Consider the following 19741-nt stretch of genomic DNA (forward strand, 5'->3'; position numbering starts at 1 on the left):
GCACTTTGTGTTGCAATAGATGAAAAGCACAAGCACACAAGTTAGTTTCGATGGGGACCTCGTGCTTAACCTTTACATGGTCTTAGCACCACTTAACTACCTACCCCCCTCAAAGAATAGCTTAAGCTTTTTGGGTGATAAAAGGATACATTAAAGGTGTTGAAAATCATATTGATAATTACAATAATGCCATTTGCATTCCCTCATACAAAATATGTATCGCCTCACCCAAGACACACTCAATGACACTTTAATGGCATGTTGCAAGCATGGTGATGGCACTTGATGGCGTAATGAAGTGTTCCCTTCTGACAATATGGTGGAAAAGCTATATTCTTGACATGTGACAAAGGGCTTTGGAACGAAAAAGTTATCATAGTTGGAAGGTGAGGTGTTGAATATTGGACAATTGTAAGCTAGTGTTGGTATGAACCCAGACATGCTTCCCTATGGTGAACCAAGAAAACAGAGAAATGATTGGATTTTTTAGGGAATCCAAATTGAGGTTTATCTTTAAAAGACAAAAATAAAAATTGAATATTAATGATTTCAGCTGAGCATTCTAAATTGTTGATAAGTCCTCTACATATGGTTATTGCACCAAGGTCTACTTGATAATATTTCTACTAATATTTAGGGCCCGTTTGGTTCGTGGAAATAGGGGTCTGGAATCATAATCGAAATGGGCCATTCCAATTCCAATAGTTAGGTTGGATGGAATCGGAATCCCATTCCCATTCCTAGTGGAATGGCATTTCCCCATTTAAGGGAATGGCCATCCCCCCTCCCTTGAGAATGAAGTCCCATTCCAGCTTATTCTGATTCCTATATGAACCAAACAGACTACATGAATAAATCATTCCGATTCCAATTCCAATTGCAAACCAAACGGTCCACATGGCTAAATAGTCAACCTCTTCATAGGAAAATTTGAATTTTGTTTTTGTTCAAATGATTTCCTTGGCACAAACTCTTAGTACAGGGATAGCAAGGAAGAAACTTGAAGATATTCTTACATGTTCCATCTCTAATAAGGGAGAAACTTGGGGATATTCTTACATGTTCCATCTCTAACAAATTAGAAAACAGGTTTGCATTTTGTTGTTCATCCATAGTAGTTTTTCTGGACTATGTGGAAAACATCATGGACCTAAAAAGCATGAAGTCGGTTTTGGGAACTACTAATGAATTGTTAATAATTAATTAATAAAATTAATTGTCAACAATTAATTGTGAGACACCAACTTTACAAGAAATTTTAGTGATCAAATGCATAATCAATCCTCATTTTCCTAGCACATGTAAATTTAATAGTTCACCTAATTTACTCTATATGCTCAAAATATGAATACTTATTTATCTTTTTGTTATTTTCTTTGTGGGTTGAACATACGCAAGGAGCAACTCTTAATGTGTGGATGGAGACAAGTGGATAAAATTTTTACATATTGCATTTAATATGTATTAAAATACATTGACATTAGTGAATTTACCTTTACACGTAAACAAAACAACAATTAATATAAATAAAATATAACAAAAATATGGGGCAAAGCCCCTATTTTGGCATCAAAAAAGAAGGAAGAAACATAGAAGAACAGTGGGGCAGAACTTGTTTTGGCGTCAAAAAAAACAACAGGGAAAAGCATAGAAGAACAATGGGGCAAAGCCCCTGTTTTGATATCAAAAAACAGCAGGGAAAATTAAAGAGCCCTACTTTGGAGATAAAAACAAAAGACGAAAAACGTAAGGAGAACAATGGGGCAAAGCCCTGTTTTGGGTGTAGAAATAGAGAGAAAAAAAATGGAGAATAATGATGGGGAAGAGCCCCTGTTTTGGAGGTAAAAATAGAAAGGAAAAATTGAAGAACAATGGGGTAGAGCCCCTGTTTAAGGTGTAAAAACAGAGACAAAAAGAATGGGGCAGAGCCCCTGTTTTAGAAGTAAACCAAGGAGAAAAAATGAAAATTAAGAGTGGACAGAGCCCCTGTTTTGGCATGAAAACAAAAGGGAAACAAGAATGGCATGGAGCCTTTCTTTTGGTGTCAAAAACCAGTGGAAGAAAAGGAGGAAAAGGAGGAGAAAGATCATGCCTTTTCAATTTTATGGCTTTTTTCACTAACACTCAAAGTTTCAAACACTGGTTTGTCTTTCTCTCTATGTTAAAAAAAAAAAAAAACATAGTGTTTATCTTCACATACCATATCACTAAATAGAAAATAAAACAAAAGCAGGCCTTTAATACATACTAACTACTCTCAACAAAACCTAAAACATAAAAATTTATAGAGGTTTATTAAGGTGCTCACTTGGGCCACATGGTGCCTGTCCTGAGGCGGGTGACTAGGTACAGAGGTGAAAGTTTCTGGGCCTTAACCCAGGCGAGGCGCCCAACCTAATGAGCACAAAAACTCTCCGCCTAAAACACCGGAAAAGGGCACACCAGTTCATGACCATGTCATGAAGATGATAAGCTACAACAATAAGCTAGAGTCCCTATGGTCATGTTTAGATGTAGACATTAAAACTGATGAAATCCTCAGATCTCTTCCACATTCTTTTAATTGATTCATATTGAATTACAATATGAACAAGATGAATGTCACCTTCCCTGAACTTTATAATATGTTACAAAGAGTTGATGAGCTAATAAAGAAGAAGCCTATTGTAATGCTCAAGGAAGCCCTACAATCAAATCAAGATAACAATATCTTTTAAATGAATTCAGGGATTACTTGAGGGATAATGGGGTTGTATCACAATTAACACCACTAACAATATCACAACTTAATGGTATAGTAGACAGAGGGAATACAACCCTATCAGATATGGCTAGGTCCCTTTTCAGTCGGTTAGAATTAAGCCTGGTCTTTAGTATACATTAGAGACTACAATCTACTTGTTGAATGGAGTTCCAACAAAATCAATTCCAAAAACTCCTTATGAGCTATGGACTAGTAAAAAGCCAAGTGTAAGAGACTTGAAGATATGGGGATTGTCTAGCACAAGTCAAGAAAATTGGAATCTAGAATAAATAAATGCCTATATGTATGCCATTCTAAAGATATTATAGGGTACAAATTCTATGATCCTAGTGAGCAAGAAGTCTTCATCAATAGAAGCAGCCTTCAAACTTAGTAATAAAACGTGCCAAAAGTAATTATTGGTGACAAGAACACTACAGTAGTGGAAGAGTCCCAACCAGATTCTAGTATTGTAGTTCCTACTATAGGGTACCAACTTAAGGGTCGTTTGATAATGACTAAGGTGACTTAATTGAAAGCTTGCTGATTAGTCTTTTAATGAACAAGTTTTCGAGGTTAGAGGCCCCATAATTTCTGAAGCTAAAAGTTCTATAGATAATTATTTTCTTGAATATTTTATTAAGCCATTTTATCTGCTAAAAAAAATGGCAACAAGTCATTCAGTTCAGCAACTTCATCCATTACCAAATGTTAGGCTTGCCTCGAGGGGTGTGGTAGGGGATCTGGGGGCAGAGCCCTCGGCCCAACCGCTAGGTTCAAAAAAAGAAAAAAAGCGTGAAATTTTCAGAAGGCACATGCCTGAGCTGAGGCACAAGGCGCATCAGGCGTGCGCCTTTTGAAAGGGCTGGGCCTAGTACCTAGGCACGCCTAAGGCACACCTTTTAAATCACTAGGTATACCCAAGTTCCCAGACCTCGTGTTCAACTTGGATATGATCAAGAAATATTCATAATGGAAAATCAGGAAAGTGAGGAAGATTCTTCAACCTATATAAAAAAGTTATGTTAGACATAGATTCTCAAAAGTAGTGAATGCTACGTGGGTTGAGATGGACTTAATGAAAACCAATAGAGTTTGTGCTCTTGGGAACCACCACTTCATGTGAAAGCAAATGGTTACAAGATGATTTAAGAGAAAGAAGGGCCTAGATGGTAAAGTTGACTACTTACAAAGTCTGGTTGGCTGCAAAGGGTTATAAAGAAGATATTCGCTATGGTTATGATTAAGTTATTGCAAGATCTTAAGAACTTATGTTATTGCAGTTGTCTGAGAAAGTTAGCTAAGTAAAAGAAATTGCAAAACTTGAAAGAAAAGAACCAAACACAAAGCACACAAGATTTTTTTAGAGGTTAGGCTAGCCCTGCCTACGTCCTCTACCTCAAACCACCACAAAGGATTTTCACTAACGGATGGACTTCCCAAGCATTGACCAAGCTTTTACCACCAACAGGACTTCACGAGTGCTTGCAATGCCTGAACCAATTGGACTTCATAGGTTCTTCCCAACCTGAACTGGCAAGACTTTCAGGTGCTTGCAATACCTTGTAGTTGGGCTTAACAGAGGTTCCAACAAGACCTTAATGGTGTTCAATAGGTTGAACACCTACCTACTCAAATATTCGTTGTCTTGAGCATAGGAGCAGGTTTACAAACAAGAGCAGCCTCTTAATAGGTAGATGTATACAATACAAACTTCAAACTATCTCAATTGCTAGAGTATTCACAAATTCTCAACTCAAAAAACAAAACCCCAATAGATGGATGAGACTATACAAACTTAAAAGCTTCTCATCTTTGCTCACCTCTAACACTATTAAAGCATAAGGATCTCTTCTTCAAAAATGACTTTAACTTAACTTGCTCTCTTTTGAAAACAACTATATACAATATGTACAAGGAATGCACAGATTTTTTTTACAAGCCTTGACACAAACCTCTTGCTCTTTTTCTTTTTCTTTTTTTCTTTTTTGTCTTTGGATCAAGCCAAACTCCACTATTTATAGAGGATTTGAGAGTAAGTGACCATTTTCTAGTCCTTTGATGAATTTTACTTTCTTTGGTAATCATTTAAGTTTTCCCCAACATGTTAAAAGGCTTACCAAAGAAAGTAATAGCTGTTATAGTCTTCAAACAGTCAATTTTCTTTGAAGTATTTGACTCACTTTTATTAGTCAACCACTTGATGAAGAAAAGAATCTTTTTCTATCCTAATCGAATGGTTCCTCCTTATTTGTTCACTGGCAAGATTTGAATTCAATTTGTCTACTACAGTCAACTATACTTTTTTGTGTGGTTGGTTTAAATTTGGAGGATCAAGAAATGGAGTTTATTGCAAGGTGCTTAGATAGTTCCACTTCTTCTTGGCCATTGACCTACTTAGGTATTCCCCTAGGTGCCAACCCCAAAGAGACTCGGTTCTAGATTCCTATTGTGGAAAATTTTGAAAAACGATTGGTAGCTTGGAAATGAATTACATTTCTATAGGGGCTAGAGTGACTTTGATCAGGGCTACACTTTCAAACCTTCCAACTTCCTTTTAGTCTTTAGGATTCCTGCGAGAAAGGCTAGGAAATTAGAAAAGGCAATGAGGGATTTTTGGAGGGAACTAGGGGAGGTGAAAACGGATCATTTGATTAGATGGGAGGTTGCCAATCAGAGTAAGGAAGAAGGGGTTTGGGGATAGGGAATTTAGTTCATAAGAATGAAGCTCTATTAGAATGGTTGGGATGTCAAGGTATCTCGTCGAGCTACTCTCATTACACCTTGGAAGACTATTCATGGTATTATGCTCTTTTTCCTCATTTTAATCAAGTATGAAGCTTGCTCTGGTTTATCTGTTCGGTTTTGGGAAGACACTTGGGTGGGTAACCAACCCCTTAAAGATCTTTTCCCCTCTCTTTACTCTCTATCATTGTACAAAAAAGAGCCCATCTCAAAGTTGATCACTTCTCCAATTTTTCCTTTGTTTTTAAATTGGGACATTGGCTTTCGCAGGGAGTTAAGGGATGTTGAATTTGCCTGTGTTTTTGAGTTGTTACTGGTGCTTGAGTCTATTAGCTTGGGTCCTTCTAAACCTACCAACAGAATTTGGACCCTTACCCTAAGTGTCACCTTTACTTGTGTTTCTTTTTTCAAATACCTCAACTTCAACTCTACCCCTTGGGTGTTCCCGATGCAAAAAGTGTGGGATAGACCTATACCCCCCAAAGTTGTTTTTTTCTAGGAAATCTACTACGGTAAGATTAATACTTTGGAAAACCTATAAAAGAAGAAACCTTACTTATGTTTATCCCCTAATTGGTGCTTCATTTGTAAAGCTCAGAATGAGGATTGTTACCACTTACTGATATCTTGTCCTTTTGTTGCAGCTTTATGGAATTGGATTTTTTATTTGTTTGGATGTAGGTGGAACCTTCCATCTAATGTAAGCACGTTGTTTAACCCATTTACTTTTGGGTGAAACACAAGGAAAGGGAGAATTATGTGGAAATCCATTAGAGCTACTCTCCTGTGGACATTTGGGAAGAAAGAAATGCCAAAATCTTCCTAGGAAAGGAAAGAAGTCTCTCTAGAGTAAAGGAATGCACTCTGACATGGGCAATTTTTTGGCTGAAAACACTAAACAGTTTTTCCGATTTTAGTTTTGATTAGATGTGGAGGAATTGGCTAGTAGTGGGCAATACCTCCACCAAGGGTCTCATTAAACTGAACTTTGATGGGAAAAGCCAGAGTAACCTAGGGACTTCGGGTATAGGAGGGATCCTAAGGAATAAGGACAGCAAGATCATTTCCTTATTTTCAGGACTGATGAGAGTGGGTGACTCCACAAGGGCAGAAGTACCAGCTGCTGTTCAAGGAACCCAGATTGCAAACCAGCTTGGGGTGGAGCACTTAATAATTGAAGGTGATTCTTAGGTGGTGGTGGGGTGGCTCTTGAACCCGGAGTCTATCACATGGGGTTACAGAGATTTGTTCAAAAAAGTGAAATGGCTAACTACCAATATAAGAGCTAGTGTTCAATGGGTGGGCAGATCAGCAAATGTTGTAGCTGATTCATTAACCAAACAAGGGGTTTTTCGAGACTGACTTTATTGGGCTACTCTGTGACTTGTTCTAATTGAGTTTGTAAAACTTTTTTTTATTTTCTCAGGAGAGGTTGCACCTCGTGTCTCTCCTTGGAATGCTTGTAACTCTCACAGTTTCTGATTAATAAATTTCTTTACTCATTCACAAAAAAAACAAAAATACATCTTCTTTGACAAGGCATTCTTCATACCTTGGCTGTCATAGTTAGTTGACACATCTTGTAGGAGTAGTCAACTATTCTTCACAGACCTAACATATCATGTCTTGACTGCCACAATTAGGTGACACATCTTACTAGGGTAGTCAACTACTCTTCATAGTCCAGACAAACTTGTCTTATAGACAGCCCAACACTTAGAAACCTTGAAGACTTTTGTCTAAAAGTTTGGAAACTCTTCCATTGGCTTTCAACAAGTATTTTCCAAATTCTTAATTCTTATTTAAGCTTAAGAAAGCCTAGGAACCAAATCCATTATAGTTTGTGGTTTCTAAGGTTGATTGGTTGAGTTCGAGTCTCGTTGAACATCTAAAGAGTGCATCATATAACTATTACATCAAGATCCTAAAAGATAAATATAATTGAGTTCAACTTGATGTAGTCTTCTCCTTGATGAGATGTTGTAGCAAATATTATTTGAGCAACTCTAAAACAATTAAGTCCTTTAGTAGCCTTGATGCTTAAATTGCTTGGAACTTCATCAGTTGGAGAGATGATGATGATGATGATGGTGTAAGTATTCTTTGAAGTACAAGCAACCAACTCAGCAGAGCTCCCACTTCATCCTTTGTAGCATTCTAGCTTTAATACTCTTTTAGCACAAAGAAGCTTACTATAGATTGCTACACACTTAAATACACCACTAGTACACTCAATGAGTTTGTTATCATCAAAACACATAGTGTCAATAGTGTCAACTTTCGGCTATCAAAGGTAATCAACTCATCAAGAACTTCTAGTCGACTCATAAACAATGACAAGATATTTCATATCTTGGCTATCCAAGGTAGGTTAATTGTGAACAATATTCTCACAAAACATGTCTTGACTGTCAAGGGAGGTTAACTCATCATTTTTAGTAGTCGATTCCCCACTGTTCAAAACCTTAGAACCTTGCATAATTTCATTTCAATGAAACAACTGTACACTTGGCACAAATCATTAGTACTCTCATTGAGTTTGTTATCATTAAAACACATAGGGCCAAAATTCTCCACCTTTTTGTTGATGGCAAACCATTGATGAAAAAATTATAATAAATAAGCACAATTTAGAGAGCACAACGATAACCCCTTGTTAACATGCTACCCAAAAATATTGATGCACAACATAATCAATTCAGCACAAGTATTCACAAAGATAAAATATATTTCAGTGAGACAATTATTTAAAGCTCCCCCTGAGCAAAATGATCATTTGAGCACATTATATGAAGCTCCCCCTGAATATGTGAGGGATTGACCATGTTTTTCTTTTCATTCCCTGATTAAGGAGATTTTCTTTTCTTTGATCTCCTCCTAAGTGAGAAGACTCTCTATGATAACTCTCCCCCTATTTTCTTGAGGGGTTGCCTTTTCTACTTTTCCCCCCCAAAGCATTATATGCATAATATCATTTTTATCATCAGGCTTAATTTCTCCTCCTTTTGGCATCAACATAAAGGAAAAGGAACAGGGGAAATTATTCATATACATCATAGATCAAAACTTATCAAGGCAAATTATTAACCACATATGAACAAATAACTATTAAGCACAAACCTGGGGGATCCACAAAACCATTTCATCAAAACCAACTCGTGGGCAAGTGAGGCCCATGGATATTTCATTAAAAACACATCATTTTTACAAGAAAACACATAGCTATGTTCAATCATTCCCTTCTCCCTTCTGATATTAGTAAATGCTTCAGCACCGATTGATTTGGTAAATATATTGGCTAGTTTATGCTTTGAATCAAGAAATACCAGCTTAATGTTTCCTCTTTGGATGTGATCCCTGATAAAATGATGTTTAATTTCAATATGTTTAGTTCTTGAATGTTGTATAGGGTTCTTGGATAGGTTTATTGCACTAGTATTATCACAATTAAAGGATAATTGTTTTTTCCTGATAGTAAAAGAATAAAACTTTATTAAAATAAAAAGAGGAGATGAATACAATCAACAACAGGTGTTAAGGCAACACCTGAACCAACCACACCCTAGACACTAGTCATCACCAAAATAAAAAGAAAAGAAGGTGAAAATTACACAAAATCCTTGATAAAATTCAAATGCCTTCACTGAGTTTCTATTTGAAAGATGCACAGACAGAACGACGACCCCACCCCTTCACTCAACAGAAACTTTAATCATCTCCCAAACGCTTCTCCCTACCTGTCTCCTTCCTTGTTCCACTTCTATCCTCCTTCCCCTACTATGATCTTCTTCAATCTTTCCTCCTCACTCTCTTCAAAAACTTCAGAACACTTTTTTAGCAACCTTCTCTCCACCCCAAAAGAACATACCTGAAGTCTTGCCAACTTTTACATCCCTGTCAATCAAACTCTCAAATTCCACAGCTCCTCCCTTCTCCTCTTTGCTAACTGAAAGAACCACAACTTGTCTCTTCTCTATAAAGCATCCATCCCCCTCTTCATTGTCCTCTAACCCAGCAATTTCTTCTGCAATTTTCTCATATGCAACAGATGATTGAGACTTCGCCCTACATGAAACTTTAAACCTGACGCTCCTCTTGATAATCTCCTTATTCTGACCTTTGATTTTTCTATCCCTGTTTCTTGAACACTCTTTTGTATTTGTTTGTGGACCATCCCCAACCAGGCCTTTAATAACATGGACTACCGACTGCACTCCACCCTGCCGTTTCAGTTCTTCCCTCGGCTTGCACACTTGATTCAACTTGAAACTCAAAATTGTCAGATCTTCAACCTTCTTCAGCGCTGTCTCGACCAACCTCTTTCTTCCGGTACTGTTGAATTTAGCGACCACCCGAACCCGCTTCTCACCCTTTCCTTTTTGAGCTTTGGAAAAAAACTCTTCTTCTCAAGTCTCAAACTTGAAGCCTTGACCTTAAAACCCCCACCCTTAACAACCTTCGTCTTCTTTAAATAATCACCTCTTTTATTATTCCAAAACTTCAACTTTAGGAAGTCATCCCCACTCCCAATACCCTTCTCAATTAAAGTAGTATGTGTCTCTTCGACAACCTCCTTTGACCACCCATCCTTATTAATTCAAGATTCCAGATCTCCCTCACCTTCTTCCACGTGTCTCCCTAAAAAAAGCCTCCTTCCCACCCGAAATTACCTCCATACCCCTTGCCTACCCCCCTCATCATCTTCAACCTCCGAACAACCTTTCATCTTCTCCAACTAAACAGAATTGTGAAAACGAGACACCATCCTCCTCTTGGCTTTCTGTTCTCCTCTACTTCTCTCCTATCAATACTCTTCTCTGCCCTAAAGAAAGCATGTTCCTCTCCCTCTACAAATATCCTCAAATCGTATTCTTCTCCTGCAAAGACAAACACCACCGAACTCAGATAACAGAAATATCTTCTATTTCCAAGAAAATTCTTGCAATATTATTTTCTCTCATATCCTATTCCTATCGTCAAAACTCAGAAACTTACCACACAAGTCCCCAATTGCTTTAAAAGTAAAGAAAGGTATTCCCAGAACCCCAATCGACATCGCTCTCCTTTTCTGCCCTTTCTTCATCAGACCTAATGCCAGAAACCACCAACTTAACCTTAAATTACTTATCTTACTCTTCTTTTCTTCTATCTCCAAAACCCACTCAGTATCTTTTCTGCTATGAAACATAAACAAGAATAAACCTCCATTCAACTTTCTGACACCCAGAACTCTTTCTTACCCCACTCAAATGTCACTCACTCTTCCACTTTCTCCTCTTCCAAATCCACTCCAACCTTCCAACCAGATTCACATTGAGAGCCCTCATTCGCTTGTCCATATTCCTCTGCTGCCTCGCACCAACCTGCAGTCTTTCCTTCTCAATCCTCAGTGTGTATTCAGACACTGGTGGTATCAAAGAACAAAGTTTAAATGAAAGCACAAAACACCAAATCCATCCTCATTGTGTATCAGACGCTAGTGGTATCAAAGAACAGAGTTTGCGTGAAAGCACAAAACACTAAACAATTCAAGTAAACCCAAAAAAAGGGTAATTGTTTTGAATAGCCTTGGGCCATGCAGTATCGATGGATGATCATTGGTCTTCTCAGGACTTCCCAATTTCAGTATACTATTTTATCATGTTTAAGTTTATTCCAATGTACCCCAGTGACATATCCATGATATATCCAACCTTCTCTATGAATGAATTATCCAAGAATATTAGAGTTTTTTATCCAACTCAAACTCATACGAAGTAGTTGCAGGTGGCCCTCAAATCTAGGATACATTTCCCTTGCTAAGTCTGAAGGCTTACACCTTCAAATCCCCAAATGAAACAATCTAAGGATCAGAAATATTTAAGTGGGAAAAAATACCTTTATGATGTGCATGAATTTTCTCATAGCTGTGATCCATGCTTGAAAATATATCATCATGACTGTTAGGGGATGTAAAATTGTGCCAAGCAGACAATTTCATTAAAACAATTATAATACAACAAAAATAATGGAAGATGCATGATCATATATTTCAACAAGTCAGTAAATTAAATTGTGCAGAATGGCAGTTAGTAACAATAACATCATAACCCTTCCAATATCCTGACTCTGTGCAGAAGAAAGATCATGTGCACCTATTAGATATACTGCTCCGGAATGTTCATCCTTAATTTTAACATTTGAAGAACCTGAAATCAAGTGCAACCCAATCAAGAAAAGCTATTTTTAGAATCCAAACAAGCATCCAGAAAACAAAATATTCTATTTCCTTTTTCCTTCATTAACTTAATAAAAGAACTAAGCCCTGAAATGCACAATTTACATGATACTTACAGTTGTACTCAGTCCACCCAATAGTCTGATTTTCAAGGTCATACAAAACTAGCTTGTTTGATAAAACTAAATCTGCAAGAAAAAACATGGGAATAAAGTGGCTGAATAAATAAATAAGTTAACTAAATTTCTTTTTCATTTTTCCCTGTTGAGTAGTTATGAGTTGAGTGTAAACTTTGGCTTTTTGTCATTAATCATAACCTACGGCAGATTAGCCTTTCTTTTCTCTTTATATTACATCAGTATTTAACAGAGTGGAGCATGCCTCCCAAGACATTTTCTTCTCTTTCTCCTTTCCTTCTTCGATGTCACTCTATTTTCTTTGAATTCAATCACAATCTCTAAACCTATTCGGTATCAAGCAGTACCGAAGATTCCCAAGGCCTGATATACCTCTCAAGATAGTATTGACATCACTGGCTAAATGGATGACTGTCTGTAGCGGTATGGTTGACTGTCCATCCCATCTAAAAACCCCAAATCCTAGTAGAGGATGATTTTAGTGTAACTTCCATGCATGATTCAATCCTTTTTCAAGACATATTACAATTACTTTTTATTTTATAGTGAAAAAATCAGAAAACCATAAATATGGTTCTTGTTGCCACAGCTACAAGGTTGATGATCTATGAATGGGACTTGTTTTATTTGATTCAAAACATATTTGTAGAGATAGGGAAAGTGGTCTAAGATCTAATTGGATGCCTGGAGAATATTTGGTGAAACCTTTTATAAGTATATATCGCCACCTAGCTCTATTTTTTACTGTTCATGTTTGAATTGTTATTGTAGACGACATAAGGTTTAAAATGTCAACAGTGGAAACAACAGCCATCCAAATATAGGAAACATATTTGGAATGTCAGATCAGAAACATTGAATAGGAAATATTCTAAAATTATAGACATGGTAAAAACACTGTGAAATATGCAAAACCATAGACTGCTAGATTCATCTGACGAAACGTTCAAACGTTCAGGATATTTTAATGTTTTGAAGATTCTTTTCCTGCTGTTCAAATGAATTTCTTCGAACGAAGGAGACAATTAATACAAACCATACTTATTTATCAATAAAACAATACTCTGAATGTTACAAGCTTTAAGCAGCCAACTAACAGAACTTCTGGACGTACTCATAAAAATCCTCCTCCAGTTTTTAAATTTCTGTAATTTACAAATTCTGAAGTGATCGATGGGAATAAATTTGTTTCAATTTTTCTTCTTTCTAGTTTCACGAGGTCTTTACCTTCGTAAAAGTCACTAATGGAATAAGAATGTTAATAAGCTGTTCAAGAAAATGCAGAACCTCAAAAGTATCAAAGCTTTATGATTTTTTCTTCCACATACCTCCCAAAAGGGTCATGTCCTTTCCATCTTTTGACTGTGCCCCACTATTTTGCCAACCAATACACCATATATCTTCCTGTGAAGATGCCAAAGAATGTCAAATAAAATAACTAAGTGAACCATGGTTACAAAGAACTTAACCAAACCGTGAAGATAGATCAAAAAGATTATTTTATAATTAACATTTTTGCAATCTGAAGACTTAAAACTCAATGTGCAGAACTTAAAGAATTAACCATTAAACCATATAGAGGAAAGGAATTGAAGACAAGGATGGCTTATGGCATATGCAATCTGAGGTGTTATTACTGGCAAGTTTATGCATCTTATCCCATTGCATGTCGAAAGGGATAATGACCACTAAAGTTTATTTCATTGCAAGCTCTTGCTTTAAGGTGGTTAATAGGGATAGGGTCAGATTTTGGAATGAAAGGTGATAGGAACTAGGAAGTACATAAACCACAAACAAAAAAAATCCCCAAAATGAAAATAAAAAATATATATATAAATAAATATTTATACTCCAGGTTACTTACACGAAGTTGGAACAGATAGTCATGAGGATAAACTACCAATGAAAGGGAGTTTTCAAAATGAAAAGTAACAACTGGAAATCCATCGTCCACACTGCAATTTTGATAAAGAGAAAATAGAATATTAGTAAGATGATTGTCTTCACTGCAATTTTGAGTAAGCTTTCTAATATTGTAGCAGAAAAGTTGGTATTTAATAGTAATAATCTGGGCAGGAATAGAAAAGACTGGCTCAGCAAAAACTATACATTACTTATGCTGAAAATTAGTGAAGAGCTACTACTGACATCCAAAAACTTGTATAACTTTGCAAAGCTAACTTATGGTTAATACAATAAGATATTTCTGGAATCACATGGAAAAGCTGAGGGTGACAAACATCCCAAAATATAATAAGAAGTTTCAACATCAAGTTCTTCAAAAAATAAAGTCCTTTTCCACAGTCCTGCATAGAAAGAAAGGGACACATTTCTAAAGAAAATAAGTGCTACATTTTACCTTTATTGTGTTTCTTTATTTATTTTCTTATCAGTGAAGAAAGTCCACCCAAGCGGCCAATCACATACTACACAAACAACAAACAACCCACTGGACCCAGCTCCCCAGCCCAACAGAACACAAGACAGAAACCCCATGAAAAAGCCACCAAAAATGCATGAAGAGCCTCAATGGAACACTTATATTAACTAAAATGCTTAACTTAAAAGGACCTAGTAAAGACCAACCACACCTCCCCATTTGCTTCTACTTACATCTTGAATTTCTCCCCCTTCCCTAGAAGTTCTAGTCCATGCCCCTAGACCAACATCTACAGTAAAGTTTACTCATCACTACACTTGGGCCCTGCTTATTTTTCAGGGCCCTACATTCCCGGGCAAGTGCACTTATCCATGTTCCTTTTTGTTTTATTTAATCGGGTAAATGTACCTTGTGGGGGAATTTTTTACCATTTTATTTTTTTTTTCATTTACCCTCTACTTGGGAAGCTCAACTTATCCAAATCTGAGAAGGGTATCACTAACCCGGGTATAAGTGGTACCTGGGAAAATCAATTTTTCCATGGGTCCCACATGTTTCTGAAATAAGAACATGGGTAAGTTGGTCAATGGGAACCACAATCCCATTGACCAACTCCCCCCCCCCCTTCAAAATCCCAAAAACAAATGGAGCCTTGATCTGAATTTTTATATTCACATTCACCTTCCTTTGGCTTGTCTGAAGCATTTTTTATCTTGATCCAAGACTACTTACCAGATGTGCTCATCACTATGGACAATTCAACATTAAGCTAAATCTTCAATTTTTATAGATCATGATTGGAAAGATTAAGATTCTGGAATTTTGGTGTGCCAAAGTCTCTCATAATTGATTGATTTAAGGACAACGTCTAATGAAAGCTGATAAAACCAAAACCAGTCTCCCTTTACCCTCAATTTATTAATCATGAATGCGTTACAGTCTGATTTGCAATGAAGACAGTACTCACCAAGTTGCAGGAGTTATGAGCAAAAGAATAGCATGAATTATTGTGGATTTTAAAATGTTAATCAAAATTAATTTCACATTTCACATTGGTTCAGAATTCAATAGCCTCTTGTAGAGACCCAGTTATCACATCAATAAATGCATGAATTTTGTTAAGAGGAAAGAAGTGATGAACGATAGTATGTCTTTAGGTGTGGTCATTGAAGGTGGAGGAAAGATTGTAGAATGACTACAGTTGTTAAGGGCTTGCTTAGTTGATAGATTCGTAAGATCAGATCCTGATGTTAGCGACGTTTACAAATGGGCTTCAATTGAATGGAACAGTTTGGTTTCGATAAAGTGAGAAGGTTAACCACAGGCTTCTTCCTTTACAAGGTGATCCTTTATGGTGTTCTCACTCTCTCTTTTCCATTTTAATAAAATTTTATCTTTGCTATTAAAAAAAGAAACAATGTTTGACCTATTTTGTAAAGCATTAAATATGAAACCTAACAATAGAATAATATAAATATAGAAATAGAATTGATTGAAATATCATACCTTTCTATGTAGTGGAAACAGGAAAATTGATCATCAACCATATGAAATGTCAGACCAGGCTGTTGAGAAGTTATCTGATAAAATAACAAACTAAATGTGTAAGAATTTTTCATAAATGTTCTAATTGAAAGAGTTCCAAGAACATTTCATACCTGAGTAATTAATGGGCTGTAAACCAGTTCTGGAAGATATGCCAAAGTTGTGCCACTATCAATTATTGTCCCCTTCCTGTCTCCGGTATCAAATACATCTGTTGGAAGTTGTAGAACAGCACCACCTACCTCAATTGCCTTTAAATTCACATTGTAATGTGGCCTAAGATAATGGAAAATCTATAAATACATTGATCTTAATAAACTAAGATCTATCCTGATTATAAAAGAAGGAAAGAAACTAAGGCCATGAAGAGAACATGCATGATGGTGCAGGAAGCAGAACAATTTGCATAATACTTTTCATTCTTAAGCAAGGGAATCAAGATATATTGAAGAAATCTGGTTTTAGTTATTTATAGCTTCCATTTTAGTTTGTAGTAATAATGTCATGGCAGTACATGCCCTAATTGTCACTTTTATATTTACATCTCTTATTATGCAATTAGAGCATCCAGTCCATCTGAACCCAAATGGAACAACTTCAATAGACATTCCAAAGGAAAGAGATCTCTCCGTAGAGAGAAGCTCTCAAGAATATCTTGAATATAAAAAACTTTGAAATGAAATGAAGGCCTCCAAACATTGATTGAGGGAAAGAGAAACGATGGGGGATTTCTCACTAGCTAGAAATAGGAGGAAGTTTCTAAGGACAAAGACAAAGATGTTTGTTTTGGAAGAAGTCGGGACAAGAAGAGTAACTGTCTTGAAGATCATAGAATTAAGGAAAGCTTCTCTGATACTAGCCGGAAGAGCTGTTTCATCATTTCATGGTTTCCAAGAATACTGGAAGGAGCAAAAGATGCAGAACCTAGGAAGCAGTGGAAGCACTGTCACAATGAAGAAGGTAGAAAATATTATGCAAAAAGCAAAGAAAACAGAAAGGCCAATTCATAGGTATTTATTAGTATTTTGGAGAAGGACTAACACAACAAACCTACTTTCCAGAAGGAAGAGATGCCTCTGGTTGAATGCTGTTACCAAAGGTGGTACAGGAATACTCAGACCAATTTAGTAATGCAAAACGATACAAAGAAGACATAAGGGCAATGGAGGCAGCAATTAGTACTGATTCTACTGAGAAGGCAAGGTTGCAAGAGGAGTTCAAGAAGGATATTTAGTGTGTGTTAAGCATAATGGCACCGAAAGCTTGGATTAATGGCTCTAAAGAAATCTAGCAAAATAGATTGATGATCTAGGTGCAAAAAGGGAGTCAAGGACTGGCAATTTGGTAGCAGAAATTAAAGGAGCTTTGAAGAGCTCAGGAGACTTAGAGATTGTTCCCTTCGAGACTAACAAGGCACTATTGATTCTCCTGAAGATTCCATTGGCGTTTGCTGCAACATCGGTGGAGACAAATCAGGGTTGGGTTACAACTCAACGATGGGGCTTGTCAAGAAATAAAAAGTCTCTGGAATCAACAATCCCTGTTGACCTAAGAATAGTGAGGCTTCAATTCCATCTCTGATCGGAAGAGGTTTTCTTTAAGACTTTAAAGTTTTGAGGAGATTAAATGGCTTCCTTCGATGCCTCAGACCTTCAAGCAGCTCATATGAAATTGGTAGAAGCTAAAACAGAGATGATACCGCATATGATAGAGGTATTCTCCAATGGAATTGCCTTCAAAGTGTGGATTGCTTCCTCCATTAAAGCTCAATGGTGGAGGGAAGGGAGTGCAGGTGGAGAAGAAGAACCTAATAGGGAAGGAAAAAGTACATGTGATGTGACATGAAAGGAGGAGTGGCAAGGAAAATCAAGTAGCATTTAAAGTGTCACGTGGATAGCAAGATTAAGGCAGGCGGCGCCGCGGCGGACAAACTGGTAGGGGTTGCATGGAGTCTTCTTTCGAACAGACCCAAGTTAGTTCAGGGCCGGCTCAACAACTTTTAGTTGGGCAAGAGAGCTTAAAAGATCCAAGGTCACGTGCCATTTAAGTGAGCATGTGACTTCTAAGAAGAGAGTAGGTGTGATAGACCAAAACTTAGGTCTTGAAGAAAACATTAAAAGACAATTTTGGGAAAACTTAGAAGGATTAATCCATGAAATTCCAAATGAAAAGAATATTTTTATAGGAGGAGACTTAAATGGGTATGTAGGGAAAAGAAGTGTAAGATATGATATGGTGCATGGAGGATTTGGGTTTAGGAAGAGGAATGAATCAGGAAGTACAATACTAGATTTTGCAGTAGCTTATGATATGGCAATTTTAAACACCTTTTTCCAAAAACAAAAATTATGAACCCTTAATAACATTTAAAAGTGGGTCAAACATAAGTCAAATAGATTTTTTCCTTACGAGGAGAACAGAGCAAATGATGTGTAAAGATTGCAAAGTTATTCCAGGAGAAAGCTTAATAACACAGCATAGACTAGTGGTAGTAGAGCACATTAGGAAATAGAAAAGAAGTAGGGTAGAAAATGTGTTCAAGAATTAGGTGGAAAAACCTGAAGGAGGAAAAACTAGATCAATTTAGTAACAGATTGATAATAGAAGGGAATTGGAATTAATATGGAAAGATTAATGATACTTGGATTGAAATGGCAAACAATATAAAGAAAGTAGCAAAGGATTTCTCAAGAGAATATAAGTGGCTAGGTACTAAAGAAACTTGGTCGAATGAAGAGGTTTAAAATATAATTAGATTAAAACGAGCATGCTACTAAGAATGGAAAAATGCTAGAGATGTAGAAAACTGGGAAAATATAAAACCATAAGAAAGAAAGTTGAAATGAAAGTGAATGAGTTAAATGTAAGGCTTATGATGAGCATTATTATAAATTAGGCACTAAAGAGAGAGAAAAAAGAATGTATAAACTAGCAAAGCTGAGAAAAAGATAAGGATTTAAACCACGTTAGGTACATTAAAGATGAAGATCAAAGAGTCCTAGAAAAAGATGAGAAAATCAAATAAAGATGGAAAAACTACTTTGAATTAAATGAACAGAAAGAAGAGACTGCTAATGGAAGAGAATCTAGCAATACTAGTAGTGTTAAAAAACACATACCTCCTTATTAGGCCTACTGAAGTAAAAGAGACATTAAATAAGATGGAGAAGGGAAAGGCATTATGACCTTATGGGATTCCATTATAAGTATGGAAAGGTATGGGAGAGGTAACAGTCCTTCACTTGCCGTTTGAAAAAGATTTCTGCGGGAGACAAAGGTTGGAAGACGCTCACTCCAAACAAGAAGCAGAACTACCAAATAAAGTTCACTACATTGCATGACAAAAACAAGTGAAGGACTGTTTCTTCCTCCAAGTTGTATAAGTAACAGTAGCTTGACAAATGTAAACCCCTAGACTTCAGGTGATCAGTAGTAAGATGTTGTCATGTGCTACCAGCCAAGCAAAGGCTTCTACCCTTGGGAGTAACAGTAGCTTGACAAATGTAAACCCCTAGACTTCAGGTGATCAGTAGTAAGATGTTGTCATGTGCTACCAGCCAAGCAAAGGCTTCTACCCTTGGGAGTACTGGGTTTCCCCACACACCTTTTATCTGATCTGCCTCCATACCTTCTCTTACTATTGCCTTGTAGAATGACTTCACTGAGAATCTTCCTTCTCTGCATTCTTTCCACCATAAGTCATGTTCTGTGGACCTAGAGATGCTGATGCCTTCTAACTTTTCCGGTAGCAAGATGCATTCTTCCACTTCTTGGTCAAGTAAAGGTCTTCTGAATTTCGGATTCCAAATCAACTGCTCCCCTCTCCACTCGTAGCACTGGTCAATAGTGATTTGGTGTTCAGTCAGCCCGTATAAATTTGGGCAGACATCACAAAGTTTCCCTATCCCAAGCCACTCATCTTCCCAAAACCTAACTCTGGAGCCATCTCCCACTTTGAACCTGACCAAACTCCT

The 19741-nt window shown here is 36.8% G+C and overlaps 1 protein-coding gene across 1 annotated transcript in view; it reads right to left on the bottom strand.

Moving 5' to 3' along the window:
• Window positions 1-11445: 11445 nt before the first annotated feature.
• LOC148865427 (Eukaryotic aspartyl protease family protein) overlaps window positions 11446-19741 on the bottom strand; it is a 34205-nt gene continuing 25909 nt past the window's right edge. Inside the window, exons 5-10 of the mRNA XM_088979781.1 lie at window positions 15881-16043; window positions 15729-15802; window positions 13707-13797; window positions 13171-13246; window positions 11822-11893; window positions 11446-11676 (exon numbers count right to left, since the gene is read on the bottom strand). Of these exons, the coding sequence (XP_088835907.1) occupies window positions 11528-11676; window positions 11822-11893; window positions 13171-13246; window positions 13707-13797; window positions 15729-15802; window positions 15881-16043 (625 nt within the window). The 3' untranslated portion in view covers window positions 11446-11527. The remainder of the gene's footprint in view (window positions 11677-11821; window positions 11894-13170; window positions 13247-13706; window positions 13798-15728; window positions 15803-15880; window positions 16044-19741) is intronic.

The sequence above is a fragment of the Nelumbo lutea genome, chromosome 3 (genome assembly GCF_056320005.1).
Source record: "Nelumbo lutea isolate HS-2025 chromosome 3, American lotus-T2T, whole genome shotgun sequence".
In the NCBI taxonomy this organism is placed as follows: Eukaryota; Viridiplantae; Streptophyta; class Magnoliopsida; order Proteales; family Nelumbonaceae; genus Nelumbo; species Nelumbo lutea.